At 45.9% G+C, this 16,275-nt stretch overlaps 1 protein-coding gene across 1 annotated transcript in view; it reads right to left on the reverse strand.

Annotated features, from left to right (window-relative positions):
• Positions 1-6,392: 6,392 nt before the first annotated feature.
• The window catches only part of LOC119351309, a 51,486-nt gene continuing 41,603 nt past the window's right edge, over positions 6,393-16,275 (reverse strand). Inside the window, exon 4 of the mRNA XM_037618601.1 lies at positions 6,393-6,410. Coding sequence (XP_037474498.1) covers positions 6,393-6,410 — 18 coding nt within the window. The remainder of the gene's footprint in view (positions 6,411-16,275) is intronic.

Below are 16,275 nucleotides of genomic sequence, written 5' to 3' on the forward strand. Positions count from 1 at the left end.
TAGTTGTTTATCCTTGGCAGCCTCTCTTATGGAGAAATGTAGTCTAGAGCTTCCATGAGCCATAGTAGTCTGCTACAGCCCGGTTCACCGGAGTCCTGCTAGCCCAACACTACTGCTCAGGACACTTGACTGGCCGGCATGTGTTTCACTTCATTCCTGTGTCTGTCCCTTCAGGGAAATGTCACGCGGTGACATCCGGAGTCCTGCCTAGCCTGCTATAGCCCGGGTTCCCGGAGTCCTGTTAGCCCAGTGCTATAGCCCGGATTCACACGCTGCTAACCGACATGCTTGATGTGATTCATGTATGCATGTCCCCATAGGTTGGTGCCGCTTTGGGTTCACGACTAGCCATGTCGGCCCGGGTTCTCTGTCATATGGATGCTAGCGACATTATCATATACGTGAGCCAAAAAGCGCAAACGGTCCCGGGCCAGGTAAGGTCGCACCCGTGGGAATACCATGCGTGAGGCCGCAAAGTGATATGAAGTGTTACATGCTAGATCGGTGTGACTTAGGATCAGGGTCCTGACAGCGTTGGTATCAGAGCCTGACTTCCTGTAGGATTACCAAGCCAAAATGGTCGAAGTTGTGTCTAGAAATGCTTTTGTTGTGGAAGGGAATTGATTGTGGAAGGGAACGTAAGGATCTTTTTACTCCTTATCCTCATGACCTTCTGATCTGAGTCATCTTATGTTTTCTACGGGGTTAAGAACTAGGCCTCTCTTCTATCTCTCAGGATGACGTGTTACTAAACCGTAGTTGCCTAGGATTGTTGGGTTTAAGCCTCAGTTCAGCTCCTACTACTTCCATATGTTCATAGCTGGCCTCAGAACCTTGATATTGTGTATTGAGTGGTTATGCCACCATTTTGCAGGATGTCTCAAATCTTTTTGAGCATTTACAGCCGTTATGCTGTCCGAGTCATCCCAGGTTCCTAAACAATCTGATGCATTTGCAAATCCCTTTCTCCTGTGTTCGATGTCTTTTGGGCCAGATTAATCACACTAACCAGTGTGTTGAGGTATTCCATTGCCTCGATATATATGTTGGAACTATTATTATGACCCTGGGTGTCCTAGAGAACCACCCAGTAATCTAGTAATGCTTTGTGTCCCAAGTGTGATGATTCTGGCCATCATTCTCGAAAGCATCCCGCGATGCTACTTAGTAGTAGGTATTCTACTCTTGGGTTCCTGACCCAAGATTCACTCCACTTACTTCATGTTGATAGTGTTTGCTCGTTCCTTTAGGTTATTATTAACCTTTGCATTAGCCCTCGTGGTCTGTGGTATTTCCTTCTTCCAAATACTATGAACCACTTATGGCAGAAGTTTGTTGGATCAAAAGATCACAATCAGAGTACTCTTGAGGAGTTCTCCATTCATAATTGTGACTCTGCCAGTCCTACCTCTCAGCATGGTTATCCAGAAGAAATATGTTGAACTTGTTCGACATACTAACCTATGCATCCACAACTCAAAAAGATATATGTTCCTTTGAGTTGTCCCTCTGTAGTTGTATTCCGATCCGTGTCTATCAGTTGATAGCCAAGTTTATGTCGTGCATTCGTGTTATCGATGCCTATTATTCTTGTGGTCCATCGAGCCATTCTATTCCGGAATGACTAGGAGAAACAAACTCCAGCACCTCATCCATTTCTTTGTCTGGTCAAAGTAGTTGTTTTCCGCAGATCAAAATGCCAATCCAGCTTTTGTTCTGTTCTACCTCGGAGTATTACCCCCTTTATGTCAGGATTGTCATAGGAATTGCAGCATCTCTCAAGAATTCTTGACGTCGTGATACTCTCTCCATCATTATTCATTTCTCGGTTTTCGTGTTGTTGCAACCGGAATGTCGACAAGTGAATTGTGATGCGTCAAATCTATACTCCTAGCAACCCCGTTGCTTGGTAGTTAAAGGACCATAACTTCATTCTTAGCATGTTGGTTATTGAATCATCGTTCTAAGGTAGATTGTGCTACCTAATCCTTGTTTTTGGTGCACTCTTCGATCAATGAGTTAGGAGTGTGTCAATCCATCACTCTCTTGATCACATTGTCTTGTCCTGAAAAGCAAGATTGTTCTCGAGCTTAGTAACATATCGGTGGTTCCTGATGTTCCGAATATCTTCTCAGAAGTATTACCAGGTTGTCACCTAACCGCTATTTTGAGTTCGTGATCATGTTGGGTTTCCTCCAAACCATCCTTTCTCCAAGAATCTGTGTCGGATACGCTGAGCAAGTTGGTTAAGCTAAACAACAACTTGGAGAGTTGAAAGATAACAGCTTGTCCGACTCAGTTCATTCCAAAGGGATATCTTGCGTGTGTGTGCGTGTGTGTTGAAGAAAGATGATATCTTCATCAATAGATCCTCGTGCTCAACTGTCGGTGCTATTGTCTTACCCAAACTTTGAATTGAGTGTGGGCTATCGTAAAATCAAATCAGAACCAACGATATTCGTAATGTGGTCTTACTCGTGGTTGATTCCTCAAGCATACATCATTATATTCTTTGGGTCTGACCAATGCTATCACCATGTTCACTTAATTATGGAATTCCATTTATATGGAAACCTGGATGAATTGTTGTTGAGCCCATCGACAACATCCATGTCCTCTCCATGATTTTGTCAAACATTAAGTGAGTGTTGGAAACTTTTGGAAGCATCTCTTCATGCTAGCTCATGAAGCATATGTTGGATGAAAGAAGTGACTTCCTCTGATTCACGTGCATTTGGTGCAAGTTGCCGCCGTGAGTTCGAGAAAGTTAGTTTTGCTTCCTCTAGAATCATCCCAAGTCAGTCATGCACGTGCGAAGTATTCCATGGTCTAGTAGACTGATCATCTTCATTCCATATGAATTCCATAGCACACTAAGACACTGATTGACCTGTTCCAGGAAAAGAAGTTGTTGTGCTATCCTAGGTCATGCACAAGATTTCGATATCCTCAATGATGGTTCCCCACCAGAACTCGGTAGTGTTTTATTATAAGGCTACTATGTGGTCATACTTGTCTGGGACAACGTGTTCACATGTTGTAGCAGAACCAGCTCATGTTTTGGAGCTTGCTATCGCAGTTCATTCCCCGAGAATCTCGCAATGTCGTCTCGTCGATTTGTGTTGCAAACTTTCATTTTCCTTTCTAGACTCGATGAGTCTGGAATATCCTGACACCAACCAGATCTGAATCTCAAGAAGATATGATGGTTGGAGCATTTTCCAAGAACTATAATATTGGTCTCTCTATAACCTGTAAGTGGATGTCGTGGCCAACACATCCAGCCGGAAGACCTATTATTGTAGTATCTCGATTGAAGAAAGTTGGCCACCTCCCCATGAGGATTTCGTAGGATTTACCTCTGTAGTTAATCCTTACGGATTCGTGTGCTCCCGAAGTCCGACCTTTTACTTGATGTTCTATATATTAAACCATATCTATGAATGGGATACATTAGCACATCAAGGAGAACATTAGAAGCGGAGTGCTATATGTCTCTCGGTCGATCATCCAGATTTTGTTCCCTTGGCCTCGCTAAGGTGAAATCTGAGAAAGTGTTATCTTCCTTTGCATCTACATCACCCATCACCATTCATCATGGTGGTATGTTGTGTTGCCAGGATCCTTGACACAGATATTGGTAAAACCTTGATGAATATGGAGATGCTCAAGTTCTTGAGAGCACACGCAAGCACCAGGTTTTACCGTTGGCGTTAACTGGGATTTGCTTCCAGTTTCCTCGGTTATGTTATAACCTTTTCAAACAGTGGACTCACTCTCGACTGTTGAGTTCTTCCCCAGTTACCAGAATCATTCCCAACATTTGCATTTTGTTCCCAGCTTGCACCTCAGTAGTTGTTATTCAGGATCATCTTCAAAAGTGGACTTACCATGGGTCCCATCCATTTCCGATGATAAGCAAAATCATCCATTGTGTTGTCTTCAACAAGGGAGTCCACATCATCCTTTCTAGTCCAAGTATGTCATTCTTTTGAACTCCTTCAAATAATCGATTGTGATTGCCTTAGGCTGGTATAAAGAGTTTCAATGATCTCCGAATCAAAAGTAATTCTTTTTGTCACTTAAGGGAATAATTCTACGAGTCACCTTCCTCGAGGTATCACGTTACGAAATCATGGCAAATATCTCCTTGCTACTTTGAAATTCATGCTCCATCTTATTTGAGTATGGAATGGTTGCCTACCTAGTGAACCTTCGCCAACCGTTTCACTCCGTCCCTCTAGGTGTATGCTTTGTGTTTCGGCTCGAGAGATGTTACTATGTCTCATTCCATGAGTTGATCTTGTGATCATTAAGATGATCCTAAGTTGCTAGAACCTCAGGAAGGTCGATTTTTCTTAAATTCTCCCTTTCTACTCGTTGTCATGTTGGATGTAGTTCTCAAAGCAAGACATCGAGATCAAGGTGATGCAATGAATCAACATCTTCAAGAAAGACATCTGGATCATGAAGATTGTGTCAGCTTGTGTCCCTCTGTCTTCTTACCTCACGGCTTGATTCTCGGGACGAGATTCTTGTTTAGTAGGGGTAAGCTGTCACATCCCTAGCTTCTGGTGTTGCCTAGTGTTTGCATCTTGCTTGCATCATGTTTAAATTTCTGAAACTTGAATTGAGGATTGTTGAAACCTCAGAAATCTGATTAAAAGAAGGGCAAGCACCCTTTAAATAGCATTCTGTGAAACCAAAATGCCCTTCTAAAATGTTCATCATCTTTGCCTTGGTCTAGAACCTCTGACAAAAATGGTGCACCCTTTTCTAGGACAACAGAGGGTCACTGGATTAAATAATTAGTTAATTGCATTTGGGCATTTAAATGCTAGTGAGTATTTTAAATGTCCAAATAATCCCAAACCAAAATGTTCCATGTTTGATATATTCTAAACATTGGACATGCACAGTTTGATGATTTTTGAAAGTGCCTAGATATTTTAGTAATGCAACAAACTTACAGAACAAAAGAAAAATAGAAATAAAAGAAAGAAAGAGAGAGAGAGAGAGAGAGAGAGAGAGAGAGAAGGACCTACCTAGGCCACTTGCCTGGCCGGCCCAGCTCGCTGGCCCAGCCCACTGGCCTCCTCCGTGTCGTCTTCCTCCACTGCCAGGAGGACGAAGGCGCGTGCTCGCCGCGCGCGTCCACGCGCGAGCCACCTCCTGCTTCCCCGAAGCGCTCTGAGCCTTCCGTAGCGCCACGCCACCCCCCCCCAGAACCGTATGGATTGATCTGTCCCTCCCTTGCTCTCCCCCTCGCCCATTCCCTGCCATGGCCGAAGCCTCCATGGACGCACCGCCGTCGTTCGCCGCTGCCATCGACCTCCCCACGCCCATCCAGCTATGCCACGAGCTCCGCCTCGACCCCCGCGTCCTCTACACCAATCCAGGCACCGCCAGGAGCTCCGTGACGACGACCCCGAGATCATCTTCCTCCTCGGACCCGTGGATCACCACCGGTCGATTCGCGCCACCGAGGATGTCCCCAAGCCCGCTGAGCCGTTCTTCGACCTCCCTGTGAGCTCCTGTTGTTTCTGCCTCGCTCTCCCCCTCCGTTCCTGTTCCCTAGCCCCGTCTTCCGATCGAGCCCAAAGCTCCCCACCGCCGGCCATGTCGCCATCGTAGCTACAGTCACGCAACCTGGCGTTCGAGCTCACCGTTGCACTCACCGCACTTCCGTGAGTCGAACACAACTAACCACGGCTCCTCCCTTGCTCGGCATCGCCCAAACCATTGCGGGCCGAACTCCGGCCGCCGCCCAACTCGCCGCCGCCGCCGCTACAGGCCACCCCAGCTCCAGTCGCTGCCACCACTGGATGCGCGTGTGTGCCAGCAACCCATAGCCGCAAACCTCGCCCGAAACCGTCGTCCGTAGCTCAATCCCAAGCGGACTCCGCCGCGGCTTGAGGTCGCCGCCGGCCAAACTCTGGCGTGCTGACGTGGCCGTGTAATTAGTGCTAATCACCGCCAGCTAAACCACTTTTAGACGCTGACAACGGGCCCCGCAGCGGGTCAAAGCCCAAGTCAACGCGGGATTAGTGTCTGACTCACTGGCCAATGGACCCCACGGGTCAGTTTTGACCCTGTTGACCTTGCTGACGTCGTGTTGTCATCATGCTGACGCAGTAAGTGATTTTCTAGATTTTAAAATAATCCAGGAATTCCAGAAAATTGCCTAAACTTCTAAGAATCATAGAAATTCAACCGTAACTCCAAATGAAATAATTTATATATGAAAAATTATCAGAAAAATTCAAGGAATCCATCCGTACCATTTCCATGCATGTTTGAGCAAGTTAACCTCACTTATTAGGATGAAACATAATTAGGGCAAATTTCATAATAGGTTTGGAGTTGGAATTTGATATAGTCTTGAATTCCACTTAAATTAAAATGACTTTCTGTTGCATTAGCCAAAACACACTCATTTTGCCATGTCATGAGCATGCATCATATTGTTGCATTGCATTGATTGTGTTTCTTCCTTGTTTGCCGGTTTTGTCCCCTCTGAGTAAACGTGGTTCCGACGATGAGTTCGATGACACCGTTGAAGAGCTATTACTATCTTCAGAAGTGCCAGGAAAGCAAAACCCCCTTGTTCATTCCGATACAATCCTACTCTCTTGCTCCTGCTCTCTTTTACTGCATTAGGACAACAACGATTCAACTGTTACTCGCTGCAGTAGTTGAACCCTTATCCTCTGCATGACCTGTCATTGCAACAGTAAATAGATGAAACCCACTAGCATGAGTAGGAGTTGTTTGAGCCCTGATGTGCCTACTCATTCATGCTTGTTTGTCATGCCTGCTATTGCTTAGAGTTGTGCCAGGTCTGATTCATCGGGGATGAATTGGAACAGTGATGAACATGTCCTACTATGTGTGAGCTAAGTGTGTGAACACGATTTGGTAAAGGTAGCGGTGAGAGGCCATGTAGGAGTACATGGTGGGTTGTCTCATTGAAACCGTTCTCAGGAACTGAGTTCTGTGTTTGTGATCCATGAAACAGCTACTACCACACATTGGGCCCTGAAATATGACCCCGCTCGACTTACTGACCCCTCTCGTCCTTTGTCCAGGAGTTGCAACTAGTTTCTGGTGTTTATAGGATATGTGTTGGCGGCCGTGCGTAGCGCTGACCCTAGGGGTGGGCTATGATGCGGTAGATACACCGTGGCACGGTGTACCGGGCGCCCGTTTTGTGTCTCGGGAACCCTGCACACATCGTTTGGGGCTGTGAGCGAAACTCTGGCCGGATCTCCTCGCGGATGGAACCCGAATAGGCGATAAACCTGGACTAGAGACTTGTGCGGTTAGTCAGGTCGTGGTCTACACCCACGTCGGCTTTCGCTTGAAGTCTGCCGAGCACATGTTGTGTGCAGACGCTAAGTGGTGGAAACATGTGTGATGAAGTACACCCCTGCAGGGTATAAAACTATTCGAATAGCCCCGTCCGCGGTAAAGGACTTCTGGGTTGCCTATAACAGTTCATAGACAAGTGAAAGTGGATAATCTAAAATGCGCAAGATAAGCGTGAGTGCTATGGATGGCGTTCTCGTAGGGAGACGGGAGCGGATCCATAGTGGTGTATTGATATGGCGAATATGTGGACTCCTGTGCGCCACCTCAAAAGAGTTGCTTGCAGTCGTAGTTCAGGTTAGCCAATGAGTCAAAGCTGGCTTGCTGCAGTTAAACTACACCACCCCCTTTGTTGATACCGATGCATATGTAGTTAGTTCTGATGTAAGTCTTGCTGGGTACATTTGTACTCACGTTTGCTTAATTTATGTTTTGTAGAGAGACTTCAGTCTCGCTAGTAGTTCCACATGGACTTCGACGTGTAGCTGGATACCTCAGCTACGATCTTGTGCCCTCGGCAGGATCTGGTAGATAGTCAGGCTTCTTAGCCTTTTTCATTTATAGATGTCTGTACTCAGACATGTTAAGCTTCCGCATGTGCTTGAATTGTATGCTATGATTGTTGGGTCATGAGACCCATGTTTGTAGTATCCCGCTCCTTGGAGCCTAATGAATAAATACTTGAGTTGTAGAGTTATGTTGTGATGCCATGTTGTATTTACACATATCGAGCATATTGTGTGTATGATTGAAATGCTTGGTATGTGTGGGATCCGACAATCTAGTTGTTTATCCTTGGCAGCCTCTCTTATGGAGAAATGTAGTCTAGTGCTTCCATGAGCCATAGTAGTCTGCTACAGCCCGGTTCACTGGAGTCCTGCTAGCCCAGCACTACTGCTCAGGACACTTGACTGGCCGGCATGTGTTTCACTTTGTTCATGTGTCTGTCCCTTCGGGGAAATGTCACGCGGTGACATCCGGAGTCCTGCCTAGCCTGCTACAGCCCGGGTTCCCGGAGTTCTGTTAGCCCAGTGCTACAGCTCGGATTCACACGCTGCTGACCGACATGCTCGATGTGATTCATGTATGCCTGTCCCCATAGGTTGGTGCCGCTTTGGGTTCACGACTAGCCATGTCGGCCCGGGTTCTCTGTCATATGGATGCTAGCGACATTATCATATACGTGAGCCAAAAGGCGCAAACGGTCCCGGGCCAGGTAAGGTCGCACCCATGGGAATACCGTGCGTGAGGCCGCAAAGTGATATGAAGTGTTACATGCTAGATTGGTGTGACTTAGGATCGGGGTCCTGACAAGCTAGCCAAGTATGATGGTCTCTCACTCAATTGTAGGCACACGCAGCCCCCATATATGTATATGACTATCTAATCTTAGTCTCCATCACAAATATGTGCATGGTCTATCTCAATTTCTCTCGAGGCATCTTTCTATTGTGCACGTACCTCTCTCGATCTCCCACCCATATAGTCCCCTCACGATCTTGAGGGGATCTCTCTATCACAAACACACCCTCTCGCCCTCCCCATGTGTCCGTGTTCTCCATGCGTCCCTCTCGACCTTTGTTCCTTGTTTGCCAGACCTCTATTGGACATGTGCTATAGGGTTGTCTCTCTCCGTTACAAACAATCACACACTAGCTATCTTCGTGTATCTCCTCGCCTCGCTTTTCTATCTCGGAGATGCATGCATGAGATGTTCGCCTAAGAAACGAAAAAACACACACACACTCTAATTTATCGTTTGTTGTCACTTTCTCTTTCACACACATACTCTTTTTGCACACTTACTCATTATCCTTCACACGCACTTGATCTCTCTCGACTGAGGCACTCTCCTCAGTCCATAGCATATTGATTTATTGAAAAGTCAAACATCACAAAGTTTTACCATGTACGTGGAGAAAAACAATTACATCTAGAACGGCAAACATATACCATTAGATTCGGCATGAGATGTAGTTTTGTATGATGTATCTTTGGAGTTGTAGATATAAATAACATTTGAGTAAACCTGATCAAAGTTTCCAAAGTTTGACTTCTAAAAAATTTACATGCACTGCATTATCGAGCAGATGGAATATCTCTTTCCCCCTCTCAGCTATCTGACGCACCACTCAGCCTTATCGGGGCTCCTCAATCTCTCTCAAACTTTATATCTCCCTGGTTCTGTAACATCCCAAATTTGCAATTTGGAATGTTATACACTAGATCATCATGCATATCATCTTTTCTTGCATTTTGCCCGATCCTAGAAATTTCATGCAACTAAAGGACCCTCGGAGAGAGTTGGAGATTTCGTTATTTTCATATTTGAGAGTTTTCTCGAATTTGAAAAGAGGATCATTTGATTTATTTATTTCATCTTCAATAATTTTCCGATATCAAAAATATAAGATAGGGAATAATATGACTTTCCCAAAATTGAGGAAAAATGAAGATTTAATGAATAAATCAAATTTTGGTTTCGGTGTTTGTTTGTTTTTTCTTTGGATAGGGAAAAATGCGCGTTTTCAAAAATTGCATTTTAGGCCCGGAGTAAAGTTCTTTTTGTTCGACTCATATTTAGGAGTCGGGGAAAATTTACTTTAGAGATTTTGGAGTTCGTTTAGATTTTTTTTCTTTTGTTTTTCTGCGCGCGTAACCGATTTTTAAAAAAAAGCAGCGCACGCCCGGGCCAAGGGCCCAACCGGCCGGCCCAGCCGCCAGCCCCGCCGCCAGCCGAGTCCGGCTTGGACTCCAAGCCGCCGCCGCCCTTGCCCCTTGCCCCCTCCCCAAGCAACACCCCCCTCCTATATAAATACCCAAGCACCCCCCCTCTCCACCCCAAGGCGCAGCCACCGCCGCCTCCCGCCCCGAGCCACGTGCCAGCCCCGCCACCCTAGCTGCTGCCGCCGCCTAGCAGCCGCCGCCGCCGCCCTAGCGCCGCCGCCGCCGCCCTTGCCCCGCCGCCGCTGGAGCCCCTCGTCGGAGCCTCGCCGGAGGTAGCCCCGCGCCGCACCTCCCTCTTTCTCCTCGCCTCGGTTCGGTTTTTTTTAGAAAACCGTTCCGATTCTTTTCCGTTTTCTTTTCCGGTTCTTTTCCGGTTTTTCTTTGTTTCGGTTTTCCTTTTCCGAAAACCCTAGATCGGTTTTCGTTCTTCTTTCGGACCATTCGTCTCAACGAACGTGATCACCGATTTTTCCCGGTTAACAAACATCCGTTCGTTTAACCGTTTGTCTCTTTCTTTTCGTCGGATTTATTCCGCGATCGTGATCTCAGATCCGATCTTCGTTCTAGTCTTTCTTCCCGTTCGTTTATCGGAATCAGGTGATTCAAGCGCCTGGAGTTTCGTTTCGAAACAGCCGTTCCGTCTAATCAACTTAAACAAGTTTTGCCCCGGTAAAATTTGACCTAGTTTCAACTTGCTAGAACCGAGTTGTTTTCTTCCGCCGTTTGTTTTCCGTTTCTTTGTTCGGTTCGTTCTTTCTTTGCAACCGGAGTTCTTAAGTTGAACTTTCTGGTTCGTTCTCTTGTTCGAGTTTTACCTGTGCATTAGATGAGTACTTATTGTGTGCTTGTTGTTTGTCTGCGATAGATCACCCGGATTGCGCCGCTTGTTACTTCGAATCCCTAGGTCTCGCGGATCATCAGCAAGGCAAGTAACACTTCGATCATACCTTTTCTACAACCCATGTTTTATTGCATTAGATCAATCCTCTCACATTGCATGATTAGGATCTAATTAAATTGTGAGATGGGAAGTAGATGAGGTAGTACCTATTACCTGATTATTATGAAACCTTCTGGAGTTACTTCTACGTTTGCTATTTATGCCATGCTATGCTAGTAGACGTGGATTGGGTGAGTGATATCCATGACAGATGTGAGTTGATAATTTTAATGGTTTATCTAAGGTGGCAACTTAAATACACATCTGGGTAGATTGAGGCACCTGATGTCTATCAGGACTTGCCTGTTTTTATTTCGGACCGCCACCCAGGTTCAAAGGGATCATAAGATCTTTCATGCTAGAAACTTCCGTGTGCAGCCACATGCTACTATGGGCTCTGGCATAGTTGACTAAGTTGTGCGAACTCTTACGGGGTGGACTAGCAGATGTAGGGGTTGTAGGTGGTACGGTCTACCCCACATGTAAGGTGCTAGCACTTCTGATAGACTATGTCTCGGTCATCCGTTTCTCAAACACCATGTAGTGCGAGAAAACAAACGGAGGCGATCGAGTTATATGGGGAAAAGTGCGCAAACCTCTGCAGAGTGTACAAACTAATCATGATTAGCCGTGTCCCCGGTTATGGACAACTTGAGTATCTAGTACTTGAATATCATGTGAATCTCATCACGTTACTTCTAATTAATGTTGTTGGGTTTTAATTGTTCACTTAATTGGGATCAGAATGTTGTCAACCATTCTTGATGTTTAACAACTACCATGATAGTTAAATAAATTTATACCTTTGCAGTAGGGAAAAACTGGCTTTACGCAAAACTGTAACCATAGAGCTTTCCACCAGCCATATATGCATATAGTATAGCTGTTTCATTCCATTACTCTCTATGTGTTACATTGCCAGCATATTCCATGTGCTGACCCGTTTTCGGGCTGCAACTTCTCATGTTGCAGACTTTTCAGACGACGAGTAAGGTGCTTTTAGGTCGTGGTTCTATACTCAGTGATGCCGTTGGAGTTGATGGACCCATTTATCTTCCGAGTCTTCCGTTGTTATCGTTATTAGATGGCCTTAAGCCATATTTATTGTAATAAGTTCTCTTTTGAGACAACGATGTAATAAGTGTGTGATTGCCACTCTGCTATAAATCCTTCGATGTACTGTGTGGTGTCAGCATTACTGATCCAGGGATGACACCTGAGCACAGAGCACTTGATCCATTCGGGTCGGGTCGCTACAGGTTCACACATACACATGTCTTGCTCGTGCTATACATATAGACCCATCCAACACTCTCCGCCCTTGTTCTCTCTCTACGTGACACGCACCCCCCTAATAAGTACCATAATCCCTCACTCCATCATAGGCGCAAGCACTCCCCCCCCCCTAAGTATGATTATCTCTCACTAGCCATCAGGAACAGACGTATTGTCTCCTTCCATCCATACGTCTATCTCGATATCTCTCGGGGTATCTTCTATCACACACACACCTTGTCACTCGATCTCCCACCCATGTAGTCCCATCACGATCTCCAAGGGGTCTCTCTATGACAAACATACACTCTCTCCTCCCCATGTCTGCATTTTCTCCGTACGTCTCTCTCGACCTCTCTCCCTTGTTTGTCAGACCCCTCCTGGCCACGTGCTAGGGGTCTTGCTCTCTCGGTTGCAAACAACCACACACTATCTCCTCACCTTGCTTCCGTTGTCGAAGATGCATGTGTGATATGTTTGCATAAGACACACACATTTTTTGTTGCCTTTTATCGAGTGTTGTTCATGTCTCTTTCACACACGCACACACACTTTTTCACTCACTCTTTCTATTTCACTCTCTCTCTCTCTCTCTAGTTAGGGACTCTCTCACGTCCATAAGCATATGGATGTTTTGAAAAGTCAAACCTCAGAAAAGTTTGACCAGGTATATGTGGAGAAAAACATTTACATCTGGAACGATCATTAGATTCATCACAATATGTACTTACTTCATACTATCATTTATCTTTGGTATTGTAGATATATGTAATTTCTTTATAAACTTGGTCAAAGTTTCAAAAGTTTGACTTTTAAAAAAATGTTGGAACTACATTATCGAACGGAGGGAGTAGCTCTTTCTCTCTATCTCTGCTATCTCTCACGGGCCTCCCCTCTCACTCGAACACTCTATACCGACGGATTATACGCTCATTGTGTCAGCGTATAACTTCGTATATTGTTTAGTTGACCGGTCAACCAGTACACAGGCTGCCTTGTCAGCTCGTGTTCTGTATCTCCGTGTGCTGGCCCATGTGGCAGTGGGTGAAAATAAGTAAACTAGAGGTCCATCTGACACGCGGTGAAGTAAACAAATTTGAAACCACTCGGGGTAGCACCCCGCACGCTAGTAAATTGAGGGTGCATTGAGGACACACTTCTTTCGCGTGAAGTACGCACTCGCACACAATTCACCACTGCGCGGCGGCATGCACAGAAGGACGCACTCGCGCACACTCAGCACACAACACACACCAGCACACGTGTACACCGGCGTCGCTGCCGGTTGAGATGGACGGCGGAGCAGCCAACAATCGGGCGGATCGAGCCAAAACCGCATCCGGCGAGCCTGGACTTCATCAGCAGCCTCCCCGACGACATGCTGCTCGTCATCATCGGCCTCCTGCCCACCAAATCTGCTGTGTGGACCGCCCTGCTCTCCCGGCGATGGCGCCCCCTCTGGCGCCGCGTCCCCCTCCAACTCACCGTCGATAGCTGCCTCTGCGACGGGGATTGCAAACGCATGGCTGCAGTGTCCAAGATCCTTTCATCGCACTCTGGGCCAGCCAGACGCCTTGACATCCGCATGTTCAGTACCAACTGCAGGGTCTAACCCAAGTTCGACGAGTGGTTCTTGTCCCCCGCCTTAGATCAGCTCGAGGAGCTCAGCTTTGAAGCTGGACGATGTCGCTCTCAGCCGCCATCCGCGCTCCGCCTCGCGCCAAAGCTGCGCCGCACCAGCTTCAGCTCCTGCTATCTTCCCCAGATTAATGCCACGCCCGCCCTTCTTCTCCCTCAACTCAAGCACCTCGACCTCTTCGATGTTGTCATCTCGAAGAAGGCTATGGAGCACCTGCTCCGCGGCTGTACTGCGCTCGAGTACCTTCGTCTTGAGCAGATCCACGGGTTCATTAGCCTCCACATCGCCTCGACGAATCTCCGATGGATTTATGTGTCTTGCTGGCCCCGCAACAAGACATCAATTGGGAAGAGATCACTCCAGCTGTTCCATGTTATGGTCATTGAGAATGTGCGTTTCCTCGAGAGATTGCTTGTATCGGATCTAGAAGGTCCAACAAAAATCAGGGTCATTGACGCGCCGAAATTGACAGCGTTGGTGCACTCGTCTGCCAAATTCTCCAACTCTTTATTGGATCCGTAATCGTTCAGGTACAGCACTCATCTTCTTCTCCATCTTCTTGAAATTCACATTTTTAAATTTCTTCTTGATGTATTTACAACTGTCTTCCATAAAATGATTCCCACAAGCTTAACCCAGTCTATGCGCACAGTGAAGATCTTGGCAATAAAATCTATCGACCCCAATCTGGATCAAGTTGTTGGATTCCTTACATGATTTCCGTGCACGGAGAAGCTACTCATCGAGGTGAAACTTATTTCCTATTAGTAAACGGTAATCACAACATAGCTCAATTTTTTCGTAATTTTCCCAAATTACGATGACAAGTGTAGTGTTCAAAATTGCATCTACACACTGCACCGAAAGAAATGTTTTTTAGTATTTTTTTCTCACGTGATCACCTGCATCGTTTTTTTGTTGTACTACTATAGTAGCCTAGGCTAGTCATAGTGGAAAGTAACTTAGACTACTCCAGTAACTCTATAGTTACGCTAAGAGCAAGTACTACCTCCGTCCTGGTTTACTCTTCCTATTTTGTAGTATCAAAATTTGACCATAGATTTGACTGACATGCATTGTCACTAAGAACTATATCGTTGGATTCATATTTGAACATAATTTCGAATGGTGTAATTTTTAGTGACATGCATTGGCATTTTCTTACGTAAATCTATGGTCAAAATCTATCCCTAATAATAAAGCACAGATTGACTCCGTGGGTTCATCGTCACAATACGCTTCCTCCCGTGAATTTACGTTTTCAATCTTTTTCATCTATATTTTTTTCTACATCCGAGATGGTACTATTACTTCTTACCATCAAAAACTTAGTGCGGTACTGTCCCAACGAAACCTGATACGCCACAACCAGCTAGCATGGGCTCAGCCCATCAAACAAACCAACCAAACGCAGTCTTCATGGGCCTCTACAGGAGGAAAAAATTAATGGTCTGGTGAGGATCGAACCCAGGACATTTCTTTCCATCTCTTGGCCTACAACCAATCGGGCGTGGCTAACGCGCGCGCGCGCGTCCCAAACCGCGCGGTCGGTTTCTGACCGGCTGGATCGGACAGCGTAACGACAATTCCAGCCGCCTCCCGATCGCAGCCTATTCCCTTTTTTCGATCGATCCCGATCGCAGCCTATTCCCTTTTCGTGAGTTTGGCCCAACATTGGCCCAGAACCGTCCCTGGCCCCTATTCCTTTACACTCATTGATTCCTTTAGGCCTGTATTCCCGGCCCATTCCCTTTCTGGGCCAGTGGTTTTTCAGGGATAGTTATGGGTGGGAAATTCCACTTTCAACCAAAATGAACTAGCACTTTCAACCAAAATGAATAGCTAAATTTACACAGAAAAATAAATTAGCCCGTCCCTCTATTCCCTTTCAATTGAAACTTTACAGGAAAATATTTTTATTACCAAAAATTCCGTACTCAATTGAATTGATCTACTATTTCCCTGTTGAACGGAATGTTCATTGAATTGATCTACTATGAACAAATTTCAAATTTAAAAAAAAACAAAAAAAACTTATATAAAAAATTGAATAAATTGTAAAATAGTGATTTTTATGAAAAACATCAACATTTTTCAAATTCTAGATAATTTTTTAAACCTCTATTTTTTTGCTCAATATGGTGTTGTGGCAGTGGTGTCACGTGCTCGTCTCGGCGTCCGTCGTCGCTACCGCGACGACGTCCGCCTCGACTCGCGTTACGCTAAGACAGGGTGGCAGTGGTGTCACGTGCTCGTCTCGGCGTCCGTCGTCGCTACCGCGACGACGTCCGCCTCGACTCGCGTTACGCTAAGACAGGGTGGCAGT

The sequence above is a fragment of the Triticum dicoccoides genome, chromosome 1A, assembly GCF_002162155.2.
Source record: "Triticum dicoccoides isolate Atlit2015 ecotype Zavitan chromosome 1A, WEW_v2.0, whole genome shotgun sequence".
Taxonomy (NCBI): domain Eukaryota; kingdom Viridiplantae; phylum Streptophyta; class Magnoliopsida; order Poales; family Poaceae; genus Triticum; species Triticum dicoccoides.